The sequence below is a fragment of the Cydia splendana genome, chromosome 19, assembly GCF_910591565.1.
Source record: "Cydia splendana chromosome 19, ilCydSple1.2, whole genome shotgun sequence".
NCBI classification, from domain to species: domain Eukaryota; kingdom Metazoa; phylum Arthropoda; class Insecta; order Lepidoptera; family Tortricidae; genus Cydia; species Cydia splendana.
The window spans coordinates 9,706,804-9,733,910 of record NC_085978.1 but is presented as its reverse complement, the minus strand read 5'-3'; the positions used below and the strand labels follow the sequence as shown (position 1 = coordinate 9,733,910).

At 36.2% G+C, this 27,107-nt stretch overlaps 3 protein-coding genes across 4 annotated transcripts in view; 2 read left to right on the top strand and 1 right to left on the bottom strand.

Annotated features, from left to right (window-relative positions):
- LOC134800330 (uncharacterized) overlaps nt 1–8,790 on the top strand; it is a 74,194-nt gene extending 65,404 nt beyond the window's left edge. Inside the window, exons 10-11 of the mRNA XM_063772830.1 lie at nt 6,897–7,041; nt 7,293–8,790. Of these exons, the coding sequence (XP_063628900.1) occupies nt 6,897–7,041; nt 7,293–8,665 (1,518 nt within the window). The 3' untranslated portion in view covers nt 8,666–8,790. The remainder of the gene's footprint in view (nt 1–6,896; nt 7,042–7,292) is intronic.
- Nucleotides 1–27,107, bottom strand: part of LOC134800209 (flotillin-2) — a 395,117-nt gene that overhangs the window by 290,573 nt on the left and 77,437 nt on the right. The window lies entirely within an intron of this gene.
- The window catches only part of LOC134800173 (glucose dehydrogenase [FAD, quinone]-like), a 40,211-nt gene continuing 26,946 nt past the window's right edge, over nt 13,843–27,107 (top strand). The window contains exon 1 of the mRNA XM_063772652.1: nt 13,843–14,061. Coding sequence (XP_063628722.1) covers nt 13,852–14,061 — 210 coding nt within the window. The 5' untranslated portion in view covers nt 13,843–13,851. The remainder of the gene's footprint in view (nt 14,062–27,107) is intronic.

Genomic DNA, 27,107 nt, shown 5'->3' with positions numbered 1-27,107 from the left:
GGACATGATATTTGCTATGGGTTAAGCTGTCCTTTAGATTCTTTCTTACTTGTTTTATTTATGGGTATTAAAAACTACATTTTGAAGACATGTGAGATTCAGTATTCTGATCAGGATTTATGCAATACTATATTTAAATGTAGGTGCGTGATGTGTCAAAACTGTCAAATAATGTAAAATTGTATTGGCAATCTACAAAAATTCATCCAAATGTGAAAGCAGGCTTCATACTTGATAACACAATAACTGGGTCGATTTCAAAGTCGTGGCCATGTTAAGTTGACAATGACAACGGAACAGACATTAAAATCAAAACTTTAATTCCTTTTACAACCTGTTTTTCGATAATAATTAACATGACTAGTTAAAAAAAACAACAGAACACTCAAGGCCTAGTAGGTTCGTGTTCTTCTTTCACTCTCGCAAATTACGTACATTAATCATACGTATATAGGTACATTATACGTACATAATACGAGTATATTGCCTGTCTGGGGCGGGGACAGGTGGGAATGAACCTATTCTCATCTGTGGCCGGCAGGGACAGATACAATATGTATTAGGTATTTGATTTTTATGTCAATATGTATTAGGTACACTGTTGTGCAGCGCATGGCAAGTGAACGCGTCGGCAACCATAGTACGTCGTATCGGAGCCTGACTTACGTTACATGCAATTTGAATATTGATCGAGGATACTAAGTGTAGAACTGTAGACTATGTATAGATATTACATCAGACCAGATTTTTTCTCAGCGTACATCTCGGCTCATGACGGATATAATTTTAGATGTTTCGAAGGCTAACTCACCGCAAGCTAAGCGACAATCCTTAAAGGCTGTTCGGAAAGAGAAGTCATGGAATGTATTGGGCCCCATACATTCCACGACTCTTCTCTTTCCGAACAGACTCTAATATAAAACGCCAATAGAAACGGAAATCACTACGTATCTTTTCATTCGCATCTCTAATTACGACTCATGTTTATTTTTCGATTAGCGTTTGTCCCGCCCGCTCCTACCTCTAGCTTACCACAAGACTTAATTTTATTCACTACTGTAACGTAATATTTGTATCATCCATAAGAACTTTTTACCCAGCATTCAGAACACCATGCGGTCATCTAACCTTAGTGCTACGAGGGGCGTTCAAAATATTCTCGGTATTGATATCTTACAACCTCTTCTAAAATTTCTTTCGTTACTGGCTGCTAAGGTTTATTCATTGACATTAAAAAAAAGTATGATTCGAACCGAGATGTTCTTTTGTTTTTCTGCAATTGCTGAACAAACATGAACATCATGTGCGAATTGACAATGTTAACTAAATTAGAACATCAATGCTTCATAAGATTCTCGACAAAACAGGGTAAAAATAAAAAAACCATAAAAGAGGAAATGGATTGTGTTTACCGTGAGTCTGCTCCTTTTTTATCTACCATTCAAAAGTGGTCAAGCGAATTTAAACGTGGAAGGGAGAGTATTGAAGATGACCCTAGACCTGGTCGGCCTGTAGTAGCTACTTCACAACAAAATATTGATAAAGTGGAAAAACTTACATTGGAAGATGGTCGAGTGAAGGTAAAATCTATAGCTCAAGTAACCAATCTTTCTATTGGTATCATACATGATATTATCCATGACCATCTTAATATGTCAAAAGTAAGTGCAAGATGGGTTCCGCGAATGCTGACTCGGCTTCAAAAAGACATGCGTGTAGCGTGTTGTTCCGATGTTATTGACCTGTGCGGTGAAAATCCTGATGAGGTGCTGCAAAGAATAGTTACTGGAGATGAAACCTGGGTTCATCATTATGACCCAGAGAGTAAACAAGAGTCCATGCAGTGGCACATTAAGGGTTCAGCTCATCCCAAGAAGTTCAAGGTCGTCCCTTCAGCTGGCAAGGTCATAGCCACGATATTTTGGGATTGTGAAGGAATATTACTAATCGATTATAAAGAAAAAGGTTTAAATATCACAGGACAGTACTACGCTAACATTCTACGTCAATTAAAGGATGCAATCAAAGAAAAGAGGCGAGGAAAGTTAACCAAAGGTGTTCTGCTTCTGCGTGACAACGCCCCCGTCCATACTGCTCATATTGCCAAGGCAGCTATTGTTGAATGTGGGTTTAAAACTGTTACTCAGCCACCGTATAATCCGGACTTAGCCCCCAGCGATTTCTTTTTGTTCCCCAATCTTAAAAAAAATCTGCGTGGATTTTTTTTTCTGAGGATGAAGCATTGAAGGCGGCAGTGGAGGAGCATTTTTACACCAAATATAAAAAATATTTTTATGAGGGATTAAAAAAAATAATTGATCGATCTTTTAAGTGGATGAACATAGGGGGGGAGTATATTGAAAAATAAAAATATAAAACTTTTCGTACTTGTTTGTTTTCATTCTCATACCGAGAATATTTTGAACACCCCTCGTATTATTGAGCCTCGATTAAACAATTTGTAATGCAAGGCACAGCATCGGCAACACGAGGGCGAGGCCAGTTCAGACCATTATCCGATTATACAATTGTTCTTTTAAAAGGCAACAAAGTTGGACTAATGACTACTACCACAGAATAAATAATAGTACTAGGTACAGAAGACTCACTCTCTAACAAGACGCGTCTGTTACGATCAGGACAGATATGGCCGCTAGGTGGCGACAGCGCCACGCGCGGCTTATGGTTTCCCCAAAATTGGGGCGGAACGGATGTACTTTTAGCTACCTGTAGCAAAGCGACGAAATCGCGGAGTAAGACACGCCTGCTACTACTAGGAATGTGTTCTAGCCGGTTGCATTCAACAGTTATCGTAATTATAGAAGAGAATGATATGCTATGCGATGACTTCTGGGCGGTTTCAGAAATAAATATCGAAAACCCGATTCTCACAGATCCCGGTGTTTTTGGGTTCTTTTAACTCAGAATCACTAGCATATTCAATTCTGATGATAAAATAAAATGTCTCAAAAATTTGTATGAAAATTGTACATTCCACTACGTCACGCACATACAAGTGAAAAAAAATTTCATACTAAAACGTGACGTAATGGAATGGACATTTTGGGACATCTTTTTTTAATGGTGGGATGGAGAATGCTGTCGATTCTGAGTAGAATGAGCCCAAGAACGTCCAGATGTGAAAGAATCAGGTTTTCAATATTTATTTCTGAAAACGCCCTTCTACGTTACGAAAACCATTAAAGTAGAGTCAGACCAAGAAAAGTCTGCAGCGGATTTGATAGCCCAAGCAAGTGTTATTTTAAACGTCAAACTTCTATGAAATTATGACGTATAAATAACACTTGCACTGCGTGGGCTATCAAATCCGCTGCAGACTTTTCTTGGTCCGACTCTAACCATTTTGTCAAGTCTTCAGATACGGTCAGTGCCAATACAAATTTCAATAATAGGTACATAGGGGCTATTCATAAATTACGTCGTTTCAAATTAGGGGGGGGGGGTCTGGACATCGGATGACGGTAGCATGAAGTAGGAGGAAATGGGGTCATTTGATGCATGATTTTTGGATGATTATAGGGGGGGGGGGGTCCAAAATCGTCAAAAATCGATGACGTAATTTATGGACAGCCCCATATTGAGATTTGTGGTGTCCTAAATACCGTACATACAACAACGATCTCAATCTCATTTCAAGGCAATCTGAACAAAGTGGGTCTCTATTGTTTCCCAAATAGTCATAATGTATTGTTTGTCCGAATTTTCGTTAGTCATAATTGGTTTTTCTCAGAAACGCGTAACTTTTCAGGATTGCCATAAAACAAACCTAACCTAACCTAACCTATCTACAGAATAACCTTACGAAAATCCTGAAAAGTTAACAGTTTCAGTTTTATGACTAACGATAATATGACAAACAATACATTATGACTTAAAACTTTGGGATATGGGAAACAAAGGGACCCCGAACAAAGTGCGTGTAAATGGACAAGTAAGAATTGTTGGCACAGCGCAAAGAAATAAAATACTAAGTATTGAATACAAAAATAGGTCTACAACATCAGGCGGCTTAGCACGGTCGCGTTTTTATCCCTTTTCACCATGCCTGTCACGTTCTAACAAGTATGTAAGTGCGAAAGGGACGCGCATAGTGATAGTCGATAAAAATGGAACCGTGCTGAGCCCGCAGAACTCAAAGTGCCTAACAAATATGTACATGGGGCGACATATTCGTTCAATCGAAAAAGCCCCTTAATAAAGAAAAAAAGATTACATAAGGAGAGATATGATGTAGGGAATCTTAGGTATATACAATTACAGGATGTCAGGTATTCGTTTTTGTGAACAGCAAGCTAAGAACCTGCATTCCCCAGTTCCCACCAATGGGCTGTCAACTTCTTGAAGATAAATTAGATAGCTCATTTCTTGACAATCAAGTACAGGTTTCGGACGTCGTTACCGCAGCGACAATGGTGTCATTATCGCTACCAGTAGTTACCGCTTTTGTTTTCTTTCTAAGGTTTCCCAAGTAGTAAAATTATGAGTAATGCAAAGTCTACAAACCGGAATGGGACGACGAGATACCAAAATCATCACAGACAGAAAGTCCCCTGTCCAAGATAAACCTAACAAATAAACAGCAGAGCAGCTTTAAGCTTTAGCAAATACCGTCCTATAATGGGGAAGAATTTTTATGGCATAAAGTAGATTCGAGATATTATACAGCATTTATTTATTCAAATTAACTTAACAGTTGGTTAGGTACTCACGATAAACTATTTGATGTAGGTTTCTCACCCCGGAACCAACAAAATAGATCAAAGAAACATTAACACGCAGGATCCCTAATTCCCGACAAAGGTTAATTGGTTTACCCTAGTTCGCCCTACAACATTTTTAATGGAGTGTAGCTGTATATTTTTGTGGTGGTTCCACCAAATACAAGGACTGTATTAAAAATCTAATCTAATCTAATCTAACCTGACCTAACCTAACCTCTGTCCGATTATAATTAATAATATGGTACATAGGTATCTGAATATCATTAGGAACAAGTGTAGTTTCAAATAGACTGCTTGTACCTAATAACTAGGGCTTGCATTCCGGAATTCCGGAATTTCGAAATTCCGGAATCTCGGACAAATTTTCCGATATTACAATTCCGGAATTGAGACCACTGAGTATCGAAAATTCCGGAATTGGATTTAAGTACTTTTATTAGATTTTAGTAAGTTTACTATTGAACATTGCCAAGAAACTACACTATGCTGGTGGTATTAGCCGTGGCTGACAAATTTCTGATGTCTAGCAGCATGCATTAACATGCCTCATTAACTTAACCATCGTTTTTTTTTTTACTTTTGATATTTGCTAAAGCAAAGCCATACATCTACTTGCCCAGAATTCTATACCTACGCGAAACCTTTGAATTAAAATTTATAAATATTTGGATATCTTATTCTCAATGACAGATTTCGGATTTTATTATTTTACACTTAAGGGCCTACCCGAGGTTTTCATCGATTTTTGACAAGTTTTGAATCGTATCTCCTTTTTTTACACTACAGATAGAATTATAAGGGGAACGGTTATCGGTTTTTCAATCTTTTATCTCCGGTTTTGTCCACCGGATTTAAAAAAAATGAATACTTATTTTTTTATGAATTTTTGAAACATCGTCTAAAAAAACACTTTTTTCGTATCTAGTTTGCAGTGAAGGATCTTACATGTACGAAATCTACATATTTGGATTCGTCTTTGAGGTCTCTAAAAACTTGTCCAGGGTTTTAATTTTAAACTAATTAACACAAAAGTTATGGCCAGAAAACCAGTTTTTTAGCCTAAAATTGTTCAACTTTGATGCCAAATATCTCGAAGACAATGAACTTTGAAGTATATATGGGATACTATATTGCTTAAAGCCGTTGCTGTCAATATAATAAGCTACAAAAAACATTATAAAACTAAGGGATTCAGATCGAAGGTCATTGGCGTGGGGTAGCCCCTTAATAAGAAAAAGCACTCAGGAAATTTTGCTTGACGCTTCTTTTTCTCACCAGGCTGTAATGAAGCGCTAATGAAATCATTTAGCACATTTGGTTTAATCTCAATAAGGCTTACGTTTTGGGCACTAGGCGGCAATGCGTAAAGGTAATAGGTATAGCTGAATAGGTACTTTGATATGTAATTAAAAAACAACCTTAACCCAGGAACAAATAATCGTTATACCTTAACACAATAAATGCCCTTACCGAGATCGGAACCCCATTAGGACCTTCATGTTCGTAAACAGAGCCACTAGGTCACTACCTACGAAGCCGTTATATTTAGACATTATATAAAATTAGACATCAAATGGTTTGCCAGCATTCGTAGTTTCCCCAAATAAATACGCCGTATCATTGAAGTGAATAAAAGTGGCCAAAGTAATAAGGTGCTAAAATAAGAAGTGCAAAGACGGCACTACTCAATTTATTAACATTTTTCGATTAATAATACTGCAAGTTAAATTCCACTAAAACAATACTATCTTTAATAAACGTAAAGTATCAGAATTTCACATTTTTTGTTGTTTTTTTATTTAAAAATCGAATAGAAATATCATTAACCCTAATTCCGGAACCAGTTCCGGAATTCCGGAATTGAGACCCAATATCGAAAATCAGTTCCGGAATTGGAAACCGTCCGATATTGCAAGCCCTACTAATAACCTTCTCGTAATCGGGTTATAAAAGCTTAAGGGTGAATGAAACATCCGAGGAGATAAATTTATTACTACATAATAATTATATTAATATTGGGCCACGCCCACACCACTCATGCGAGAGTTCACGCAAATTTCTATAGTAAGTATGGATTAGTACAGCGCGAAACTGGAATTTACCTTGACTTAATTAATTTCTACTATACATGTTACTTATGCTATATTGTTACAGAGAGCAGGCTGCATGGGCATGCGCGAGGGTCGGTGCTCCTGGCCGCGGGGCCGCGTGGTCGGCGGCTCCTCGGTTCTGCACTCCATGATGCACACGAGGGGCAACAGGAGAGACTACGACCGGTGGGCGGCAAATGGCAACCCAGGTAACACCTGTTTATATTATGTCTATTTTCACGCTCAGAGCCTAGGTTAGAACTTGAGACATTGTAGTAGTAGTAGTAGTAGTAAAATACTTTATTGTACAAAAAGAAACATAAAACATGAAAGAACACACATCATTAGTACAAAGGCGAACTTATCCCCCTTCAGGGATCTCTTCCAGTTAACCCTATTATTATATTATTATTGTATTATTTTCTTTTGTTCTCATAGTCCTATTTGGTATATTCAACAGGATGGGACTTCGCATCAGTTCTCAAATACTTCAAGAAGTCTGAAAACATGCAAGTACCAGAGCTGAGAAGAGATAAAGTATACCATTCGACAAAGGGAGAGATGACCCTTCAGTATCCCAGCTGGAGAACGCGACTCTCTGACGCGTTCCTTCAAGCGGGCGTCGAGACTGGCGGGAATATAGTAGATTACAACGGAGAAAAACAAATCGGATATTCCATCATACAATTTACGATGAACAATGGAACTCGCATGAGTGCGAGTCGGGCTTTCCTTCACCCTATAAAATATAGAAAAAACTTCCACGTAACCAAGAATGCTATGGTGACGCGTATTTTGATTGATCCTTGGACCAGACGAGCATACGGTGTGGAATTCCGCAAAGCTAATCGCCGCTACACCATAAAGGCGACGCGAGAAGTCATTCTGTCAGCTGGTGCTATTAATTCTCCTCAAATATTAATGATCAGCGGAATAGGCCCTAAACAGCACTTGACGGAGAAGAACATCACAACAATTGTAGATTTACCCGTCGGATATAATCTCCAAGACCACTGGGCATTAGGCGGTCTGACTTTCTTAATAAACACAACTGATTCTATCAGGTCTGAACGCGTGGCTACATTCAGCAACATTCTAGAATATTTCAGCCATCATACAGGTCCTTTGTCAGCGCCAAGCGGAACTGAAGCTATCGCTTTTATCGACACTAATAATCCAAACGATCCCGATGGCTATCCTGATTTAGAGTTGCTGTTTGTGGCAGGCTCATTGGTTAGCCAGCCGTCGTATAAACAAGCCTTCGCTATTGATGATCGTATCTACAACAAAGTTTACGGACCAATTCAAGATCGCGACACGTGGATGGTGTTCCCGATGCTTCTTCTCCCGGAGTCGAAAGGCCGAATAATGTTGAAGAATAAAAACCCTTATACAAAGCCGCTTATCTACGCCAACTACTTTTCAGATGGAGGCCACGACCAAAAGGTTATATTACATGGTATAAGAAAAATAATTCAGCTATCGAAAACTAAAGCATTTCAAAAGTTTGGAAGTAGATTGCACGATATTCCGTTGCCTAATTGTGCTCATCACAAGTTCAACTCGGACGCGTATTGGTACTGTGCAATGAAAACTATAACGAACACGATTTATCATCATTGCTGTACGGCTAAAATGGGCCCGAAGGAGGACCCTGAAGCCGTCGTGGACTCGAGACTGAAGGTGTACGGGATAAAAGGACTGAGGGTAGTGGACGCGAGCATTATGCCGCATGTACCAGCGGCGCACACCAACGCCCCAACTTTAATGATTGCCGAGAAAGCGGCTGATATGATAAAGGAAGACTGGGGCATACGTCTCAAGCCGATTTAATTGGCATAATATCTAATATATACGAGAATCCCAGTCTAGGCAATGAACTGACTTTTATGATTGATTGATCAGTAGCGATTTTTATTTTAAATACATATTTATTTGTTACTTAAGGTTTCTTTATTTTAATGATTCAATTTCTACTGGACCTAAGTTACGAATATGAAGGTCAATAATTTATATTTACGTTGTGTATAGGTACATGTATATATTATTCATTGCTCTGAGTACCATACTTAGTATGAGCACATAATATCTTAAACTATCATTTATTATGTGGTCCTTGGATTTTATCTTTGTACCAATGGTCTAGTCTAGGATTTATTTATTTATTTTATTTTAATATATCACCATTCAATTTACCTGCATCACAGGCGTGACTTGTACAGTAAACGTAACTTTATCTAAAAAGTAGTTTATAAATAACTCCACAATATAATCTTTGTTATTCATTCTTTTTCCTCGCGTTGATCCGGCATTTTGCCACGGCTCATGGGAGCCTGGGGTCCGCTTAGCAACTACACTTTGTTATTAATTATTAGACTTTATTATACTTGTAAATCGAAGTATATTAATTAAGTAATAAAAGGTGAATAACTCATTCATTTTTTTTTTCTTTATCTAAATAAACCTGTTTGTTGAAATTTATTACCTAGTTGTTATAATATACATGGTCCAAGGCCTCCAAGATGATAGTGGTATAGAGAAAAAAATGCGAAACTCGTTTTAAAAATTAGACATCGCTCCTTTTTTTTTTTAATTATTATGTAAATGTATGCCAATTTGCCGAAGTTCCTTTTTCGGCACCATCATCATATTACGTCCCATTGCTGGACACTGGGCACAGAACTCCTCTCAATGTTCAAGAGGCTTTTCAGGGTTTGGACTTGACACGGGACTTGGAATTTCTTCATAGGTACGTAGGTTTTCTCAGGATTTTTTTAAAAACAAAGATGACCTTTTTATTTAAACCACTTTTTGTAATATGAAATGTCGTTTCTACTTAAGACTCGCGAGAGAACTTAAGATAGGTAATTATCATACCTTCATACCTACAACATACATTGACAATGACATTAGATAAAAACAAAAAAAGAAAAGTACAAAATAAAATCATGCAAACTTAACACTTTCGGTGCCGGGCGGCCCGTTTCCAGTACAAAATGAACACACAGACGTGTTCCTGGCAGTGAATGTGTTAATCACCAAAAATATTACCTACATAATGAATAAGCCATGTGTCGTGGCAGAGAAAATTGAGAGAGCTCGTGATTCTCAGTGAGTGTACAACTTTAGTAAAATTCCAAGTGGTAATTATCAAACTAATTTTTTTTTCATACTCGTAAATTTCGAGAATCATATTAGCCTGGGTTTGAAAACCACGGCTTCCAATATGGAATCCGTAATTTTGAAAACCACGGCTTCCAATATGGAATCCGTAATTACTACTATAGTTCGTTTTTTTAGCATTAGAAAGAACTTGAAAGAATGTAACCGATCTTGACATGTATTTTAATTGAAAACGCTTTTTAAAAATCAATAACTATTACTTATGAAAGCAGAAGAACATAAATGATCGTATTAGATTCATAATTGTTACATATTTGCCGTAACTTATTTTTAAAATGTGTTTTTTAATTAAAAGACACATCAAGATTGTTTACCTTATTTCTAATGCTAAAAAAACGAACTATAGGCTATCAGTGCCGGCCGGCATTTGCATTATACACACGAGCATACAGGCATACAGTAGGCTAGATGAATAAATTTACTACTACGCTACGGCCATCTTGAACTTGAAGCACGTCCGGTCGACTTACACAATTTACACATAGGAACAAAGGAATACCCGACATCAACCTTCGTGCATATATGTTGCTGTACTTATATACTGTACAGTTAAGGTACTGTAAAATATCGAAGCGACTAATTTAGCATAAATATGTGTACACGACCTTATTGCCATATTTTGTGTAAGTATGACAGCCATGATAGGTCCTGCGAGTAGGCACATCCTTCATAAGTAAATATATTTTTTATTGCAAAAACTATTAACTATAGATGGTCAAGCAAATCTTGTCAGTAGAAAAAGGCGCGAAATTCAAATTTTCTATGAGACGATATCCCTTCGCGCCTACATTTTTCAAATTTGCCGCCTTTTTCTACTGACAAGATCTGCTTGACCAAGTATATATGGTAATATGTAATAAGCAAATGTAAAACATCGTGGGTGGACAAGCTTCCTAAAACAGACAAATTTCTTACTTTTTTCGGTATGTGTAATAGAGTAAAAACATAAATATGTAAATTAAATGGGCGGGCACATATATTATTAAAATGAGATAGTATAGGAAAACACGTCATGATGATGCGATAATTTATCGTGTTTCTTTATCATAACTACAAACCGAATCTAACGGGATTGGATAGGGAAAAGGATTAGGTATACCTACTAAATACGAGAAGATACAGTTACAAAGCTGATGACTCTCAATCGGCCTCATAAAAAAGCACTTAACTCAAAGGGAAATGGAATGAGCGATGATTGGAATTGGAACTTTAGAATGAATTAGGAAATTCGCATAAGAATTAGGCCGGAGCCCCACTACTGATGTACGCTATGTACACGACCCACGTTCCTATACAAAATTTCGTGGGCTTGCCCACGGTTTGTATTAAAACGTGGGCCGTGGATGTAGCGTGCGCAGCAGTGGGGCTCCGGCCTTAAAGCCGTTCACGTCGTTAAAGGGGCCCATTGATTACCAGTTCGCCGGACGATATCAGCCTGTCAGTTGTTCGGAGCTGTCACATTTTGCGTTTAAGTGACAGGCTAATGTCGTCCGCCGAACTTGTAATCAGTGGGCCCCTTAAGTAAAAGCTTAAGTTCCAGTGGATGTCACACAGCCACAGCATAGCTTATAGAACTGATGGCCAGCCAGAAAGCTTTTGAGTGGCGACCGCGTACTGGAAGACCCAGGATGAAAAAGCTCCTAACTATTTAGTTGGTCAGATGATTTGGTAAAAATCTAAATAATCAGATGGAAAGTTAGGGATGTCAAATGTCAAAGAAAAGTCGCATGATATTTTCTACATATTATTTAACCCTTTTCCAGGCCGCACCAATCTACAAGGTTATCCCAAAAATCTAAATATATTCCAATCAATCCAGCTTTGATGATTCATTTGAAGACAAGTCACATTTCCCAAAAGTTCAATCTAATTTGAACCTTAAATCGGAATGCTAAAGTTGATATTCTATTGGCGCGTATGTGGTCGATAAATCGTACTATGCCTGGAAAGGGTTAAGTTACCGATAGACGTTTTCTGTAAACGATTTTCTCTTGTCTAGAATTCTAGATCATACATTCTTGTTCGTTTTTTTTTGTTTCGTAGGTACATTCTTGTTTGTTTCCTAGGTACATTATTGGCAATTACCGCACTTGAAAACAAAAACAAAAGCAGCGTGTAAACGGATCTTTAGCAAGGAATTCGTTATGATCGAACCCAGCGCGATCAAGAAGGGTTCCCTCTAAAGTGTCATTCTATGGAACTTGCTAACTATGTAAATAAAAGTCACTAGTAAATTCATCATTCAGAGACAGTTTCAATATGGCGGTTTGTTTACATAGTTAGCAAGTTCCATAGAATGACACTTTACGGTGAAACCATACAATTTTGGCAGGAGATAAAATTTAACAGAGTTTGGTAAGTTTTTGAATAATGGGGTAATCGTTAATATGAGTAATCAAACCACGAATCAATACACCGGACTTTTTATCCGTGATGAATTGTGCATGATTATCAATGGGGAAATTTACCTTACAGGGCAAAAATGTATGATTTTACGGTGCCATTATCTATTTACTCGTATTCGGGAGTAAATACTCGTAGCGAGTTCGATTCTCGCCCGGACGTTGAATTTTTCCTTTGGATATTAAAAAAAATGTTGATAATAACGCATATGAATATCCAGATATTCATTTCATCGACCACAGTGTCACTTCGACTGAGAATAGAGTTAATTATGAACAATTTTGACCTTAAATTCTACTTCACTTCTCAATCAGATGAATCACATAGGCATAGAATTAGACAAGTAATCATGTAAATTTCAAAAACACAACACGATAACGCACCGTCTAAATCATTATAGGTAAGCCGCATAATAAGTAGTTTTTAATTCATCTGCTTGTAGAGTCCGTTTTTTTTTTCATTTGTTAGGACTTTTAGGAGGGAATCAATTCGCTTCGAATTGAGCAGCTCGCATAATTATGATAGAACTTCACATACCTTTTAGGGACAGGTAAGATCGTTTTATATGTAATAAAACATAAACAAAATATCTGCCGACATTTTATTTTAGTTCGTTGTATAAAAATGAATAAAGTTTTAAATTTTTTAAATGGAATCTCATTTTTAACACAGATTATTAACAGAAATAAATGAAAGGAGAAGACGTTATTACGCTTAGACTCTTATAACAATATAATTGGAAGTTATATTATTTTTATTGTATGGGGTCATCCATTAATTACGTCACACGAATTTCTAGGTTTTTTGACCCCTCCCCCCCCCCCTTGTCACATTTGGTCACATTTGGCAAACCCCTCCCCCCTAGTGTGACGTCACATTTTTTCTACGAAATCGCCAAATCGAATTAAGTAAGTACCTAAGTATTATTAATATTTTATCAAAATATTTTTGACGATATAAATATTAGTAATTTTATAACCCAAAAGTGCTTAGGAAAGAAAATTAAAATAATAAAAACGATTATCGTTTTAAAAACTTGTTATTTAAATGTACAGCGAATAAATAAATTAAAAAAAAAATTTCGGTTACTGATGAAGTTAAAGTGACGTCACAAAGTTTGTGTCTCCCCCCTCCCCCATGTCACAATATGTCACATTTTCTTGACCCCCTCCCTCCCCCTAAACGTGTGACGTAATTAATGGATGACCCCTATTGACGACGTGTGTGAGAAAGAAAATCAATTCCTTTAATACTATTCAAATGCAATTGTTGACTAATATAGCCCATAAAACTGATTGAAATATTGTTTGTGTCCACAGAACTAGTGATAAGGTTAATGTATTATGTTCCGTGTTTGTGTTTTGAGCAACGGAATCCAAAAGTCGGTATTTCGCGTGACGTGCATAGGTACTATCCCTTTTTTACAAGCAAATATGGCTGTGCAAACAATAATCGCTCGTAAAAGGATATGTTACAGTTCATTATACAATATTCTGATTGTTAAACTATCAGTAAAGGTCACGGGCAGGACTACACGGAGGATCGCGATAGTGATTATTTCTCAAGAGGGCCGTGCCGCGGTTGGACGCTACCGGCGAAGTGACAGTGTAGTGACACAAGGATTTTCTTTCAGGTTCAGAGATGTAAGTGTTTACATATTTCTTAGGCCTGATCTGACACAACACATCTAAAGATTATTGAGATTAATTAATCGCCAAAATTGCATTATTAGTTGAATTGACAATTAGGTTAGTTAGGGATATGAACCTTATTCTTCCTATCCAAAGATTTAGAATTCTGATAAGGATCTGATATTATCACATTATGCTTTAAATAAATCCTTTTTTTTTAGGAAGGTTAAATTACACGTAATAAAACAAAATTAGGTCAAACCATGAAACAAGTAGGTAACATTTACTCGTATTTCTGAGATTTAGGTGTGTTGAATATAGCTAGGGACCTACCCATACCTTATTTTCATTTGGCATTAGAAAAAGGGTAAAAAATCTTGACATATCTTTTTATTGAAAATTAAAACTTGATAAATAAGTTACATCAAATATGTATGTGCAATTATATAACAAGGATATATATTTACATTCTTTTGGTTTCACAAGTAATAGTTACTATCTTTTTAAAAGCGGATATACATGTAAAGATTGTCTTACCATTTTTCTCATGCTAAAGAAACGAGGTATACATACATAAATTACCGGCTACTTAATAAACAATTAACAGAGCAATATTTGAATTTTTAGGAAATACTGTTTGTCTTTGCTTTTACTGTTTTTGAGTCTTTCTTACGCATAATCGATAAATGTTAAAAAACAGCAGGGCCGTCTTTTAAATTATGCTGGGGCCCTTGGGCACATAAGAATTTTGGGACCCTTTTGGAAAGTAAAGAAAGCTAATTAAACTAACATTTTTCTACTATGGTCTTCTATTTATTATGGGTAATCGAATATGCTGTTACTGTCTGTCCTTCGGGGCCCCCTGAGGATCCGGCCCTGGGCACGGGCCCCGTGTGCCCTTATGGTAAAGACGGTACCGACAAACAGCTGTCCCATGGAAATTCAAGTTGCCAATACGTCACGCATGCGTATTATTACCTACTCGCGCAAATTTAAAACATACCATAGTAAATCGTAAAGATCCGGAACAGAGACTTGGCCCTTTTTTATAAAACATCAGTATTAGTCACATGGCAAAACCAATGACGTATACTTAATCTTATACCTTTAAACAAGCAATTCTTGTATATTTATTTATTTATATAATTTGGACCTCTGGGATCTCGTCTTATACCTTTAAACGAGCCATTCTTGTATATTTATTTATTTATATATTGCTGGGATCTCTTTACATACATTTAGATGCTTGTTTGTAAAACTAAACAGAATTTATATAGGATCTTTTTATACTCGGAACCATCCTGGTAAGAAAGGAAGGGAGTGGAGGCCAGTCTGGCCAGTTCAAAAATTTCTAAGAGTAAGTTCTTAGAAGTTCTTACTTATCTTGACGGTTTTCATAAAAACAATAACACGGTCTGGGCCCTTCACGGAGATGCAGATTGGTGACTCAGAGGGGGGAGAGGTGGAGAGGGTTGAGGATAAATAACTTCGTGTATAATGTACATATCTTAATTGAAAAAAGTCTTCCATTAATTATGCCGTAATTTTAGCTAATTTTCTTGTTTTATTAAATAATTATCTCAATAACTCACGCGAACTTAGGGTTGCCATATGGAAGAATTAAAAGTCCTGTAAAAAATCCGGACATCACCCTAAAAATCCGGACATTTCTTGTAGCAGAGATTTGGCGTAACGCCCCGGCGGCGCGCTGCTCTCTGCGGTGTACTGTATCGTGGAGATCCACTTTTCCCTTTCCCTTCGCCCGATCCCGTAGCCCCCTCCCCGGGCGCGCATTTTATTTTTATAAGGTCATTCCTAAAAATCCGGACACATGCCAAGTCCGGCCGCAATCCGGACTAAGGGTCAAAAATTCGGACATGTCCGGACAAATCCGGACGTATGGCAACCCTACGCGAACTCATTTCAATTGAAATTTAATCGCCTTTGAAAACATCACGAAATAGGTACATTTTTAATTAATTTTTATGCACCTATTTACGCGAGAATCTCGATCCACATCATACCAGGAGACGGAGAGCAATTCCTCATTAGTATTATTTGACAGCTCGTGGGATGTGCACTGTGCATCAGTTTTGCATTTTGCAATAAGGCCGCCATGTCAAGAAATATTCTAGTGAATAAAATGTAATATTATACAGCTTTATTCTATGAATTTTGACTGGAGTCAAAGCTAACTCTGCACGGACTTTGAGAAAACAGAGTGTGGAAGTGTCATTATAAACATCAAAGTTTGATAGAAATTTGTCGTTTTTGATGATATTTCCTCACTTTGTTCTTGCAAAGTCCATGCTGACATTGCAGAGTTAGTTTTGGTCCGACTCTTCCAGATTTTTGTACTGTTCGTTTGTACTATTTAGTCGTGTACGAGTATTTAATTGTCCCATGACATGAGCTATGCTCAGACACACCCATTTTTAGGGTTTTGTACCCAAAGGATAAAAACGAGACCCTATTACTAAGACTCCACTGTCCGTCTGTCCGTCTCTCTGTTCGTCTGTCTCTCTGTCACCAGGCTGTATAAACCGTGTTGAAATTTTCACACATGATGTATTTCTGTAGCCGCTTTAACAACAAATTCTAAAAAGTACGGAACCCTCGGGGGGCGAGTCCGGCTCACATTTGTCCAGTTTTTTCAGTAGAAAAAGGCGCGAAATTCATATTTTCTATGGCAAATCAAAACTTCGCACCTAATTTTTTTAAATTTTCCGGCTTTTTCTACTGACGTAGTGGGTGTGCCAGAGTATATGTTTACGTGATAGCATGTGTGAAATTGCGCGCAAAATTTGATATATTGTCTACTTCATTTCTATCTGTGAGTACCTGTAATTGGCTTTGTATCGTTACCTAAATCTATATAATGTTTTTGCAGCTGTTGGTACTCCTTACAAAATAAAATAAATTAACTTGAACTTTTTTATAAATGTCTACGTCTATATTAGAAAGAAGTTCAAGGACACACATCTGACCTCTTAAAACAAATAATATGCAGAGGTAATAACACAAACGAGAAACAATAGAGAAATAACTAATTTACAAATGTTGTGTTTGTTAAAAAAAACGTTTTGAATCCTTAAAGCCTGTATTTGTACAAAGCTAATTATATCCAGCAAACAACGTTAACAGCAAAAAAACGTTAAGGCATTATGAATTTGTAAAAAGTTGGTAAATATAAAGCAATAAGTAAAAATGCAAAGTTTAGTGACAAGGATAAACGAAGTTAATAAGTACGCACTAACCCCTCTTTTTGTGGCTCTCAAGCAATTACAATATTATTTAACCCTAAGTGATTTTTGTTTGCAAAAAATTACAGTATAATTAATTTTAATGCCATACATAAGCCATAATGATTTCTCTACCAACCCGTCTTATAAAGGCACTGTCATTAAAATACCGAGTCCAAAAAGTAGCTATTTAACTGTACAGCGAATTTTAAAAAATCTAAACCATTTTCGGTTACAGAACTTACAGATGAAGTAACAGTGACGTCACAAAGTTTGTGAGGCCGCCCTCCAATCACAACATGTCACATTTTCTTGACGTAATTAATGGATGACCCCCAATTTGTCATAGATACAAAAATATTCTATACTTACTTCTTCCTTGCGTTATCCCGGCATTTTGCCACGGCTCGTCACATGATTTGACGTAGGCACTAGTTTTTACGAAAGCTCCTGCCATCTGACCTTCCAACCCAGAGGGGAAACTAGGCCTTATTGGGATTAGTCCGGTTTCCTCACGATGTTATCCTTCGCCGAAAACAAGAAATCGTACGATGTTTTAGGATTGAAAGTCGCACGCTCTTACAGCTACGCCACGCCACCAGCGCTTTTCACAAAAATATTCTACAAAAGTAAAATAAATATTTCAATAAAAGTATTCCTAAAGGTTAACTGCATTTTTATTGAATATTGAAGAATATTGTATGTATTATTTAATTTCCCGATATGATAGAAAGACAGACTTGTTTTTTTTTATTCTATGAAATAGGTACCTATCTAAAAGAACGGTATTTAAGAGGATCCCATGCCCCAATGACCATCGATCTGAATCCCTTAGTTTTCTAATGTTTTTGTAGCTTATCATATTAACAACAACGGCTTTAAGCAATATAGTAAGTATCCCATATTTACTTCAAAGTTCATTGTTTTCGAGATATTAGGCATCAAGTTGAACAATTTTAGGCCAAAAAACTGGTTCTGGCCATAACTTTTGTGTTAATTAGTTTAATATGTAGATTTCGTATATGTTAGATCACAGCAATCGAGAGATACGAAAAAAGTGTTTTTTTAGACAATGTTTAAAAAAATAAGTATTCGTTTTTTTTTAATCCGGTAGACAAAAATGGAGATAAAAGATTGAAGAACCGATAGCCATGTGCCTTATGATTCTATCTGTACTGCAAAAGTAAGAGATACGATTCGAAATTTGTCAAAAATCGATGAAAACCTCGGGTAGCCTCATAATGGCACTCGTTACAATTACTTATAGACCAATAGTGGGACCGGATTTTTGCACTAAAAGTTTTGATAATTCTAAAGTTGAAAAAGTGATACTTATCTGACATGGGACATATTTTTAAGCATATTTGTAAAATATGACGGAAAGTTAGAACGAGCGTTAGATATAAATTAGGTATTCATATATTTTTAGTAATGATTTTTTAATATTGAATTAAAGTGCAATGTTTAAGTTCCATCGTTTATAATATGTATGACGCTTTATAATGTAAAATTATTAGAAATTTTTTTAACGTGCTTCTTAGTCAAACTACAAATTAGCTTATTATTTTGTCGATATTGAATTAAAGTTTAATAAATCCACAACAACATATCTAAATTCTTAAGTTAATAGGCAAGCTAAAAATTTAGAAGAATAAGATATATGCTTTAGAATTAATATGCGTTTTTTGTCCTATAATATCTAATATTGAATTAGAGTCTGTAAAAATAAGTCTATTACTATAAAATAATATACGCAGCCATATTATGGAAAATAAGAAATTTCGGTGTGTAGCTTGCATTGTAATAGTAAAATATATTTAAAAAGGCGCGAAATTCATACATACGCCGCGCTGGTCCGTCAGTGTCGCCGGCGCGGCGCCCGAGAGCCTATCATAGCCTACGTATACCTCGCCCCTCGCCTCGCCCCACCTCCCGCTCACAGCACTGTCTGTCTTTTCTTATCATTCATTTGTTTGTTTACTGTGGACATATATAAATTAGATGCGGACATTACGTGAAATTAAAGGGGTCCCTTTGTTTCCCATAAAGTTTTAAGTCATAATGTATTGTTTGTCATATAAGAACCTTCGGGTTCTCGAATTAAGGTTTATTTTTGAATGACCTTAGTAGCAGTGTGATAGCGTTGACTCGGCTCGGAGAGTTGACGAATTGGCGATTCATTCGCCGAGTTGGCGGATCGGATACCAAATACCAAGTTATCAGTTAGTTTAGTGGCCGAGTTGATTAGGAAGAACATTTGAATTTCGAAATTGTAATAAAAATGTATTGTAGTAAATTCACAACTATTTTTTACCATAGTTTGTCAAAGGACTGTCTCATTTCAAACATATAGAGAATCATCATAATATCTTTGACTTACACTAGTACTAGCACCCAAAAGAAAAGGATGAATATAGTTTTTTGTTTTTATTTACTGACAAATTGGTTTGACCGACTATACCTATTTCTGGTTCCTATTGTCATGTCCTGTCCTATTCAACGTCAGTATCATATTATGTATATTATAGACCAACTGCTCAATATTACACGTATACATATTGAATATACAATAAGGTAAGTGACCTCACCTTATTGTATATTCCGTGTCGGCCGTATATGCCTATATACGGCCCACCTTAAATTAAAATGTTTTTTTTTTAATAAACAGGATATTAAGTATGAAAAACTCACTCAAATAGGTATTTTATTTATTGAAGTTTCTTCATTATACCAAAATAGTTATAAAAATATTACGATACTCTTGGAAAATATACCTTTTATAAAAGTCCTATTGTGGGCCTTATTGAACACTAGCAGGGTATTACTTAATCCCGCAAAAAATAATCATTTTGACAGTAGACAATAACAGATTTTATTGTTTTTAACTTAAGAGTTATACATATACAAATAACAATATTTGGTACTTCACAACAAGAGGATATTTATAATAAGTTAAAAATAATTCTTTTGGGCCTTATTAACTAAAGATATAAAAATTGTCTAGTTTACGCGAAAATAGTTGGTAACTAAAGTCACTAAACATAAATCTTTATTATTATTATGTTTTAACATCTGGGGGCACGGCAGTGCCCCTGCCAAGACGAGCAAAGCGCAAGGGCACTATCTGCCTTTTCTCGAAGCGCTTCGTCGTTTTTTGGAACCCTCATAACTTGGGGTTGGATTATACTAGATAAACAAAGTTCTCGGACTTATTAAGCATATCAATTGCATTGCTCTTATACTTTACATTTTATTCATATCTAAAAACTTCGATTTCGTCACTGACTCACTCACTTGATGATTATCAATACCTTTAGGGTACTACCTGAAGTCCTCTAAGAAGCTGAAATTTGATATGTAAGATAGTTTTAGTACACAAACAACAAATAAATTCAAAAACTTGAATTTTTTAATCCCTAAGGGGATGATGAGGGGGTTTAATCTTGTATGGGGAATCAATAATCGCTGAACCGATTTAGTTGAAATTTGGTATGTAGATAGGTATTGTTATGGGGAAGGATATAGAATAGATTTCAACCTCAAAGTTTACCCTTACGGGGTGAAGGCAGATTTCAACCCCAAAGTTTACCCTTACGGGGTGAAGGGTTTATATGGGGAATCAGTAAGAAGTACATTGTGTAACAGATGCCTCCAGATACTTATTTCAGGATTTTTAATAGTAAATCACCTCCAACCCTTTAAATTAGGGGATGGAAGATTGTCATAAGCAACTTACAAAAAGAAGTGAAATCCCACCAAAAACATTTTGATGTAAAATGTTGCCCAGACGAAACCATAAGGCTCGCACTGTCAAAAAGTTATCAGATCTCTTGCCAAGCTTCTAACTCTACAAGCCCTAACTTCACTAGCTCTACACCTTAGTCAAAGTATGTGGCTCGGCCGTTTCGTTTCTACAAGAACTACTGTATGTATAATAAAAAAACCGCCCAAGTGCAAGTCGGACTCGCGTTCCAAGGGTTCCGTACATTACACAATTTTTAACAATATGTTTTTTTAGTGAAAAGTGAGTAAAATGTCTTTTAAAAACCCGTAGGGATCGGATCAAAAACTAAGTACTTAAGTCCGACTCACGCCACAGATTATACAATAGTTCTTACGAACAGATACTTATCTCTCAAACAAAACGCAAATACCGACCGTTTTGATACCTACACAAAAATACAATGGAGTGACCTTCAACGCGCCGCTCCCCGCACCGCGCGCACCGGCACAACGCTAGGGTTGCTGACGCTTAGAAATGCTAAATAAATACCCACTTAAACAGAGGAGTGAAATAAAAGGAAAGCTAAATCTTAAATTATACCTAATATTCCGATTATGCTTGTGTTTGCGAAATAGTCATTTTAAAAGGTCATATGTCCCTGCAGTAACCGCAGTGCCGCAGCGCCGTTTTATAAACCGCGCAATAATCCCAGCAAGAATTAGTTTTAAAACTTCGTGTAATTTAAAACCAGATAGAGATTAATGTTACATAGTAAAGAAAAATAATAGAAACCCTATGAATAAAGGTAATTAATTATAAGTTAACCAGAGCAAAAATGAGTAGGCACTTTCCGGTGTAAACTTACTGTCGTTAAAATAAACATTTACCAAAATAAATTAAAAAATTACTACCTATTTCAAATAGATAGATATCTAAATCTATACATTTGTCACACATATTAAACATTACATGTTTAATTAAAAAAAATTCAATAGTAGGTAGGTACCTACTACCCGCGCGATTCGAACTTTAAGATATCGCGCCGTTAGACATTCACTAGATATGAAATAGTAAAGATATGTGACGTTCCACGGCAAAAGGTACCTTATGGCGGCTGGCGCTTACGCTTATTATTATCGCCACTCCAATATTCAGTCGGGGCAATGGTACCTTTTGCCGTGGAACGTCACATATCTTTACTATTTCTTATCTAGTGCATCTCTAATTCATTTCCCGAATCCCGCCGTACGTGTAACTATCGTAAAAATTGACAGTGCGGCGCGTGGTGACGTGCGTACGTGAGCGCGTGTGGCAACCAACTGGCTTGCTTTTCTACCGTGAACGGGAGCAGATTCGTAGGTATTAATCCGAGCTCGCGCAGAGAGTTCCATAGGCCTGCTCACGCTTAGCTCCACATTTCTAATAGGTTTTCCTGTCATCTATAGGTAAAGAGCTAATATGTGTATTTTTTTTTTCATAATAAAAAGACCCAGTAGTTTCGGAGATAAGGGTAATGTTAATTTTTTGCCTGTTTTCTTAAATAACTTCTAAACTATTTATTTTAAAATTATGAAAAAAATATATTTGAGATTCTAATTCTAAAATGAGCCCCTTCATTTGATATATAACAAAGATATAGTTTTTTTTTCTTCTATTTATCATTCATCTCAAAAGTGACCCCTTTATTTAAATTTATATTACATATTTACTTTACATGTACGTCTTTGGGTTATAGACAAATTTCAACTTATTAGTCCAGTAGTTTCGGAGCAAATAGGCTGTGACAGACGGACAGCCAGACACACGAGTGATCCTATAAGGGTTCAGTTTTATTCCTTTTGAGGTACGGAACCCTAAAAATAATGATTATAATAAGTTTTTCACCTTATGCCCATGTGGCGGTAGCAAAACAGCCAAGCCACATATTTTGACTAAGGTGTAGAGTTAGTGAAGGGGCTTGTAGAGTTTGAAGCTTGGCTCGACAAGAGATCTGATAACTTTTTAACAGTGCGAGTCTTAGGCTTATGGTTTCGTCTTAGCAACATTTTACATGAAAATGTTTTTGGTGGGATAATTTTTTACAGTATAAATATTTATTCGTAACAGTTAGTATTATCTTTTAACATGATTTTTACTGTACATCTGGGCCCTATTTCTCCAACGTGACAGGTGCGACATTTGTCGACATCACTGTTACTGACGTCACAGGCCTTTATTATAGGCTACGGTAACCGCTTACCATCAGACGAGCGGTGTGGTTGTTTGCCACCAACCAGTGTTGGGCGTAATTAATTACTCGTGTAATTTAATTACTAATTTATACATGTAATTAAAATTTTTGTAATTTAATTATATGTAATTAATTTTTCTGTGTAATTTGCAATTGTGATTACATTAATTAGTAATTAAATTACTCAATTACTTTTCATTTACCTTTTTAATAATATGCAAATATGAACAAATTTACTTGTAGTAATTATAAAGAAAAACTTTTATGAATTCCATTATACGCTGGATAACGTTATAACATATTTTTTATCCCTGGAATCATACCTTTACAGGGTACTATGTGACAAACCACGTTGAATATGGCGGTCGGCGCTTACGTCGCGTAGCACCGCATTAGTATTGGGGCGCCGGTAATAATGACGTAAGCGCCGACCTAAGGTGCCTTTCGGGTTGGACTGTAGCAAAGGGGGGGCTGGGACTTGGACAATTGTCACAAGAAATACGACAGTTGTCACGAAATTCCGACACAGAACTCATTTACTGTCAAGAATTACCGAAAGTTCTTTGAAATCTTGTGTCAATTGTCATCATTATCATCATAAACATCACAAGAAAGATACCTGTTTTTTGCCGATATAATAAAGTTTTTTTTTAATAATACAATGATAGTGACAAACAGGAATAAGGCCCGTCCGATGGTAAGCTATAACCGTAGCCCATGGATGCCTGTGACGTCAGCAACAATGAGACTTGTCGAATTGTCGCACCTGTCACGTTGGTGAAATAGGGCCCTGGTGCTACATTACGACACCGGTGCTATAATAAGCACATTAAAACACTCCCTTTGGCCGTGTTTTAAAATTCGTCATTCGTTGCAAAATTTCTATTTTTCGCACTTCTATCGTAAATAACTACCTATGTATTAATAAAAAAAGTTACCTATAAAAGTAAGTAGTTACTGCCTTTAAAAAGTATAAGTGTCTAAATGTTATTAGACTTTTTGATTCTTTAAAACGTCTTTAGGTCAATAAAGCAAGTGAAAAATTATTAGAGTTAGACCAAGAAAAGTCTGCAGCGATTTGGACAGCCCACACAGTGAAGGTGTTATTTATAAGTCATAATTTCATAGAAGTTTCTTCAAATCGGCCTTATTAATGAGAGATTAAAAATATTCAAAATTATCTTAAAATATTTTAATCTATTATTTCATCTCATACGTTCAATAAGGCCCGGGACTGGACCTTTTTACCTGCACTGACAGTGGATCTTCTTAGCAACAAGTACAAATTCAGAATAATAGGGAGCAACTGCTATTTTTGAATGCTGGGCCTTGTTACCCGCCGGGCCTCATATGCCTGCACCTCACCTACCTTATTTATTTGTTTTACAAGGGGAAAATTTGTTGATTAATCGTGCTAATATTGATACCCAAACAAGCAAAACATTCTAAAATTGAACCACAAGCGTAGCGAGTGGTTCGCAAAGTTGAACCTCGAGCGTAGTGAAGGTTTCAAGGGACGAGGGTTAAATAAAATTTTCACTACATCAGCTCGTAAAGGCCCTCTTGATTGTTCGAAACGGATAAGAAGAGTGGCATTTAATTTGATGCAAATTTTGAGTTGTTTCCGTAGGTATACTCGTAAAGCTCAGTTGGTTGGTAAAATTGACTTTAAAATGATAAATATTGAATAACGTTAGTTTGAAATTGATTTAAATGATAAAGTAAATATTATCGGAGATATATATATCGGATATCGCTCCTAAACAAAAAATATATGTCGCTAGTCATTTATAACCTAAAAGCGCCAAATTACGCAAAATTATATTGAAATGACACCTGTCTATTGAATTTGAAGAATACTTTAACAAGGGTGGTTATCTGTATGACAATGCACCTAAAATAATTTTCAAATGTATCTATTATTTCTATACTTAACACGATAACGAATTCTACGTAAACCAAACCGCGGGCAATCCCTAGTACATATAGAAATAAATAAGTGTAGGTAAGTTTCCATTAGTGTACCTACTATTAACAATATAACTATTTACCATTGATAATAATTTTATAAACGTTTTGCGTATTTTTTACGGGCACCGCGCTAATCGCTAGCCCGCCACCGTCGATCGCTGCCTCCTGCCACGGCGCACAGCGCCGCGCGCGAAAACGCCGCGCGTTTGAAATGTAACTCAATATAAGCGCGGAATGCATACTTACGTATCAGTATTTAGTGTCGCCGTGATTTTATATTTCTAATATTTTGTGTGGGAACTAAGATCTTTATTATGACCGTGTAATATTAACTCTACAAACTTTAATTCAATATTGGCTATACTGCTTAACCAGAAATCAATATCTAGACAAGCACATTGTCTACATTTCTAACTTTTTACAAGTATACTAAGTTGATAGATAATATCGTAATTTTACAATATCAGCTACTTTAATTCTTTATTGACAAAGTAATTCGTGTTTTTACGTTCACCAGAAAGCAGCTGTTCCAGATTTCTAAAAACCGAATATTGTGAATAAATTAAAGTGTTATTGAACATGTTACAGTTTTTTGTAACTTTAATTTTATATTTACATAGTTATTTAGCAAAATTGAAATATTTAAATATGGCCGAACGCTCCACCTATAATTTTCTAATATTTTACATAAATGTTATTTAACATGCATGCAATAACATATCAAAAAAGAAAAAACTTTAATGTTATCAAAACCCATTTTTGTTCCACCGCTGGTCTATTAATCAAACATAAATTCTTAATGAATGTACATCATTTTATTGGCTATGCAAGGTTGTTTTTATGCCTTACTTTATTTGAAAATAAACATGGAATTATAACCGTTCTATGCTTAGGCACGAGATTGACATAAGACAGTTGGGCGATAAAAATGGGTACTTATAATGATTTTATTGTGTCACAGTGTGTGGACAGTTTAATTGTGTCTGCTCACAGTAATTAAACAATTTATATATCATGAGTTGAATAAAGAAATTAAAATACCACTCCGTTTAATGGTGGTACCTAGTTCTTCTGTTTTATACACTTTTGTAACATTACCGTTGACTACTAGAAGAAAGCGTTGGATGTCATGACCCTCATATTTTCATTCTTTGGGCAAAAATAATAATTGTTAATTGGCACCTGTATAAAGAAAAGTTTTTACATAACACTTAAATTTACTAGCCTCTCAGTCTGATGGCGTCAACATTAAAAAAAAAAACATTAAAACAATAATAGAAAACGTTATTTGTATGGGTACAGAGATCTCGTGACAAGAAGTCGGGTCGCATCAAGAATGCTCAAGAACGCTGTCATAGCTGTGGCATACTAATAATAAGGAAAAATAAATAACAGAAAAACGTTTAAATGGAAACGTGTAAGTATATAAAAATAAACAACCCCCAACGCAATGAAACGGATAAACCCATTTTGATAAAACATATCTAAGAACCAACACTAGAAATAGATTAAAAAAAACCGGACAAGTGCGAGTTGGACTCGCTCAGCGAGGGTTCCGTACTTTTTAGTATTTGTTGTTATAGCGGCAACACCGCTATACATTACACATCATCATCATTATCATTATACATCATCTGTGAAAATTTCAACTCACGGTTCATGAGATACAGCCTGGTAGTGGTGACAGACGGACGGACGGACGGACAGCGGAGTCTTAGTAATAGGGTCCCGTTTTTACCCTTTGGGTACGGAACCCTAAAAATTGTTTAAGAGCTGCGGTGCAAACCTTGAAAACTTTTCAAGTGGTAAATTTTAAAATATGAATATCTGGGAGACCGAGCTTTGCTCGTAAAACATAAAAACTCATAAATGCGCGTTTTCCCAGAGATAA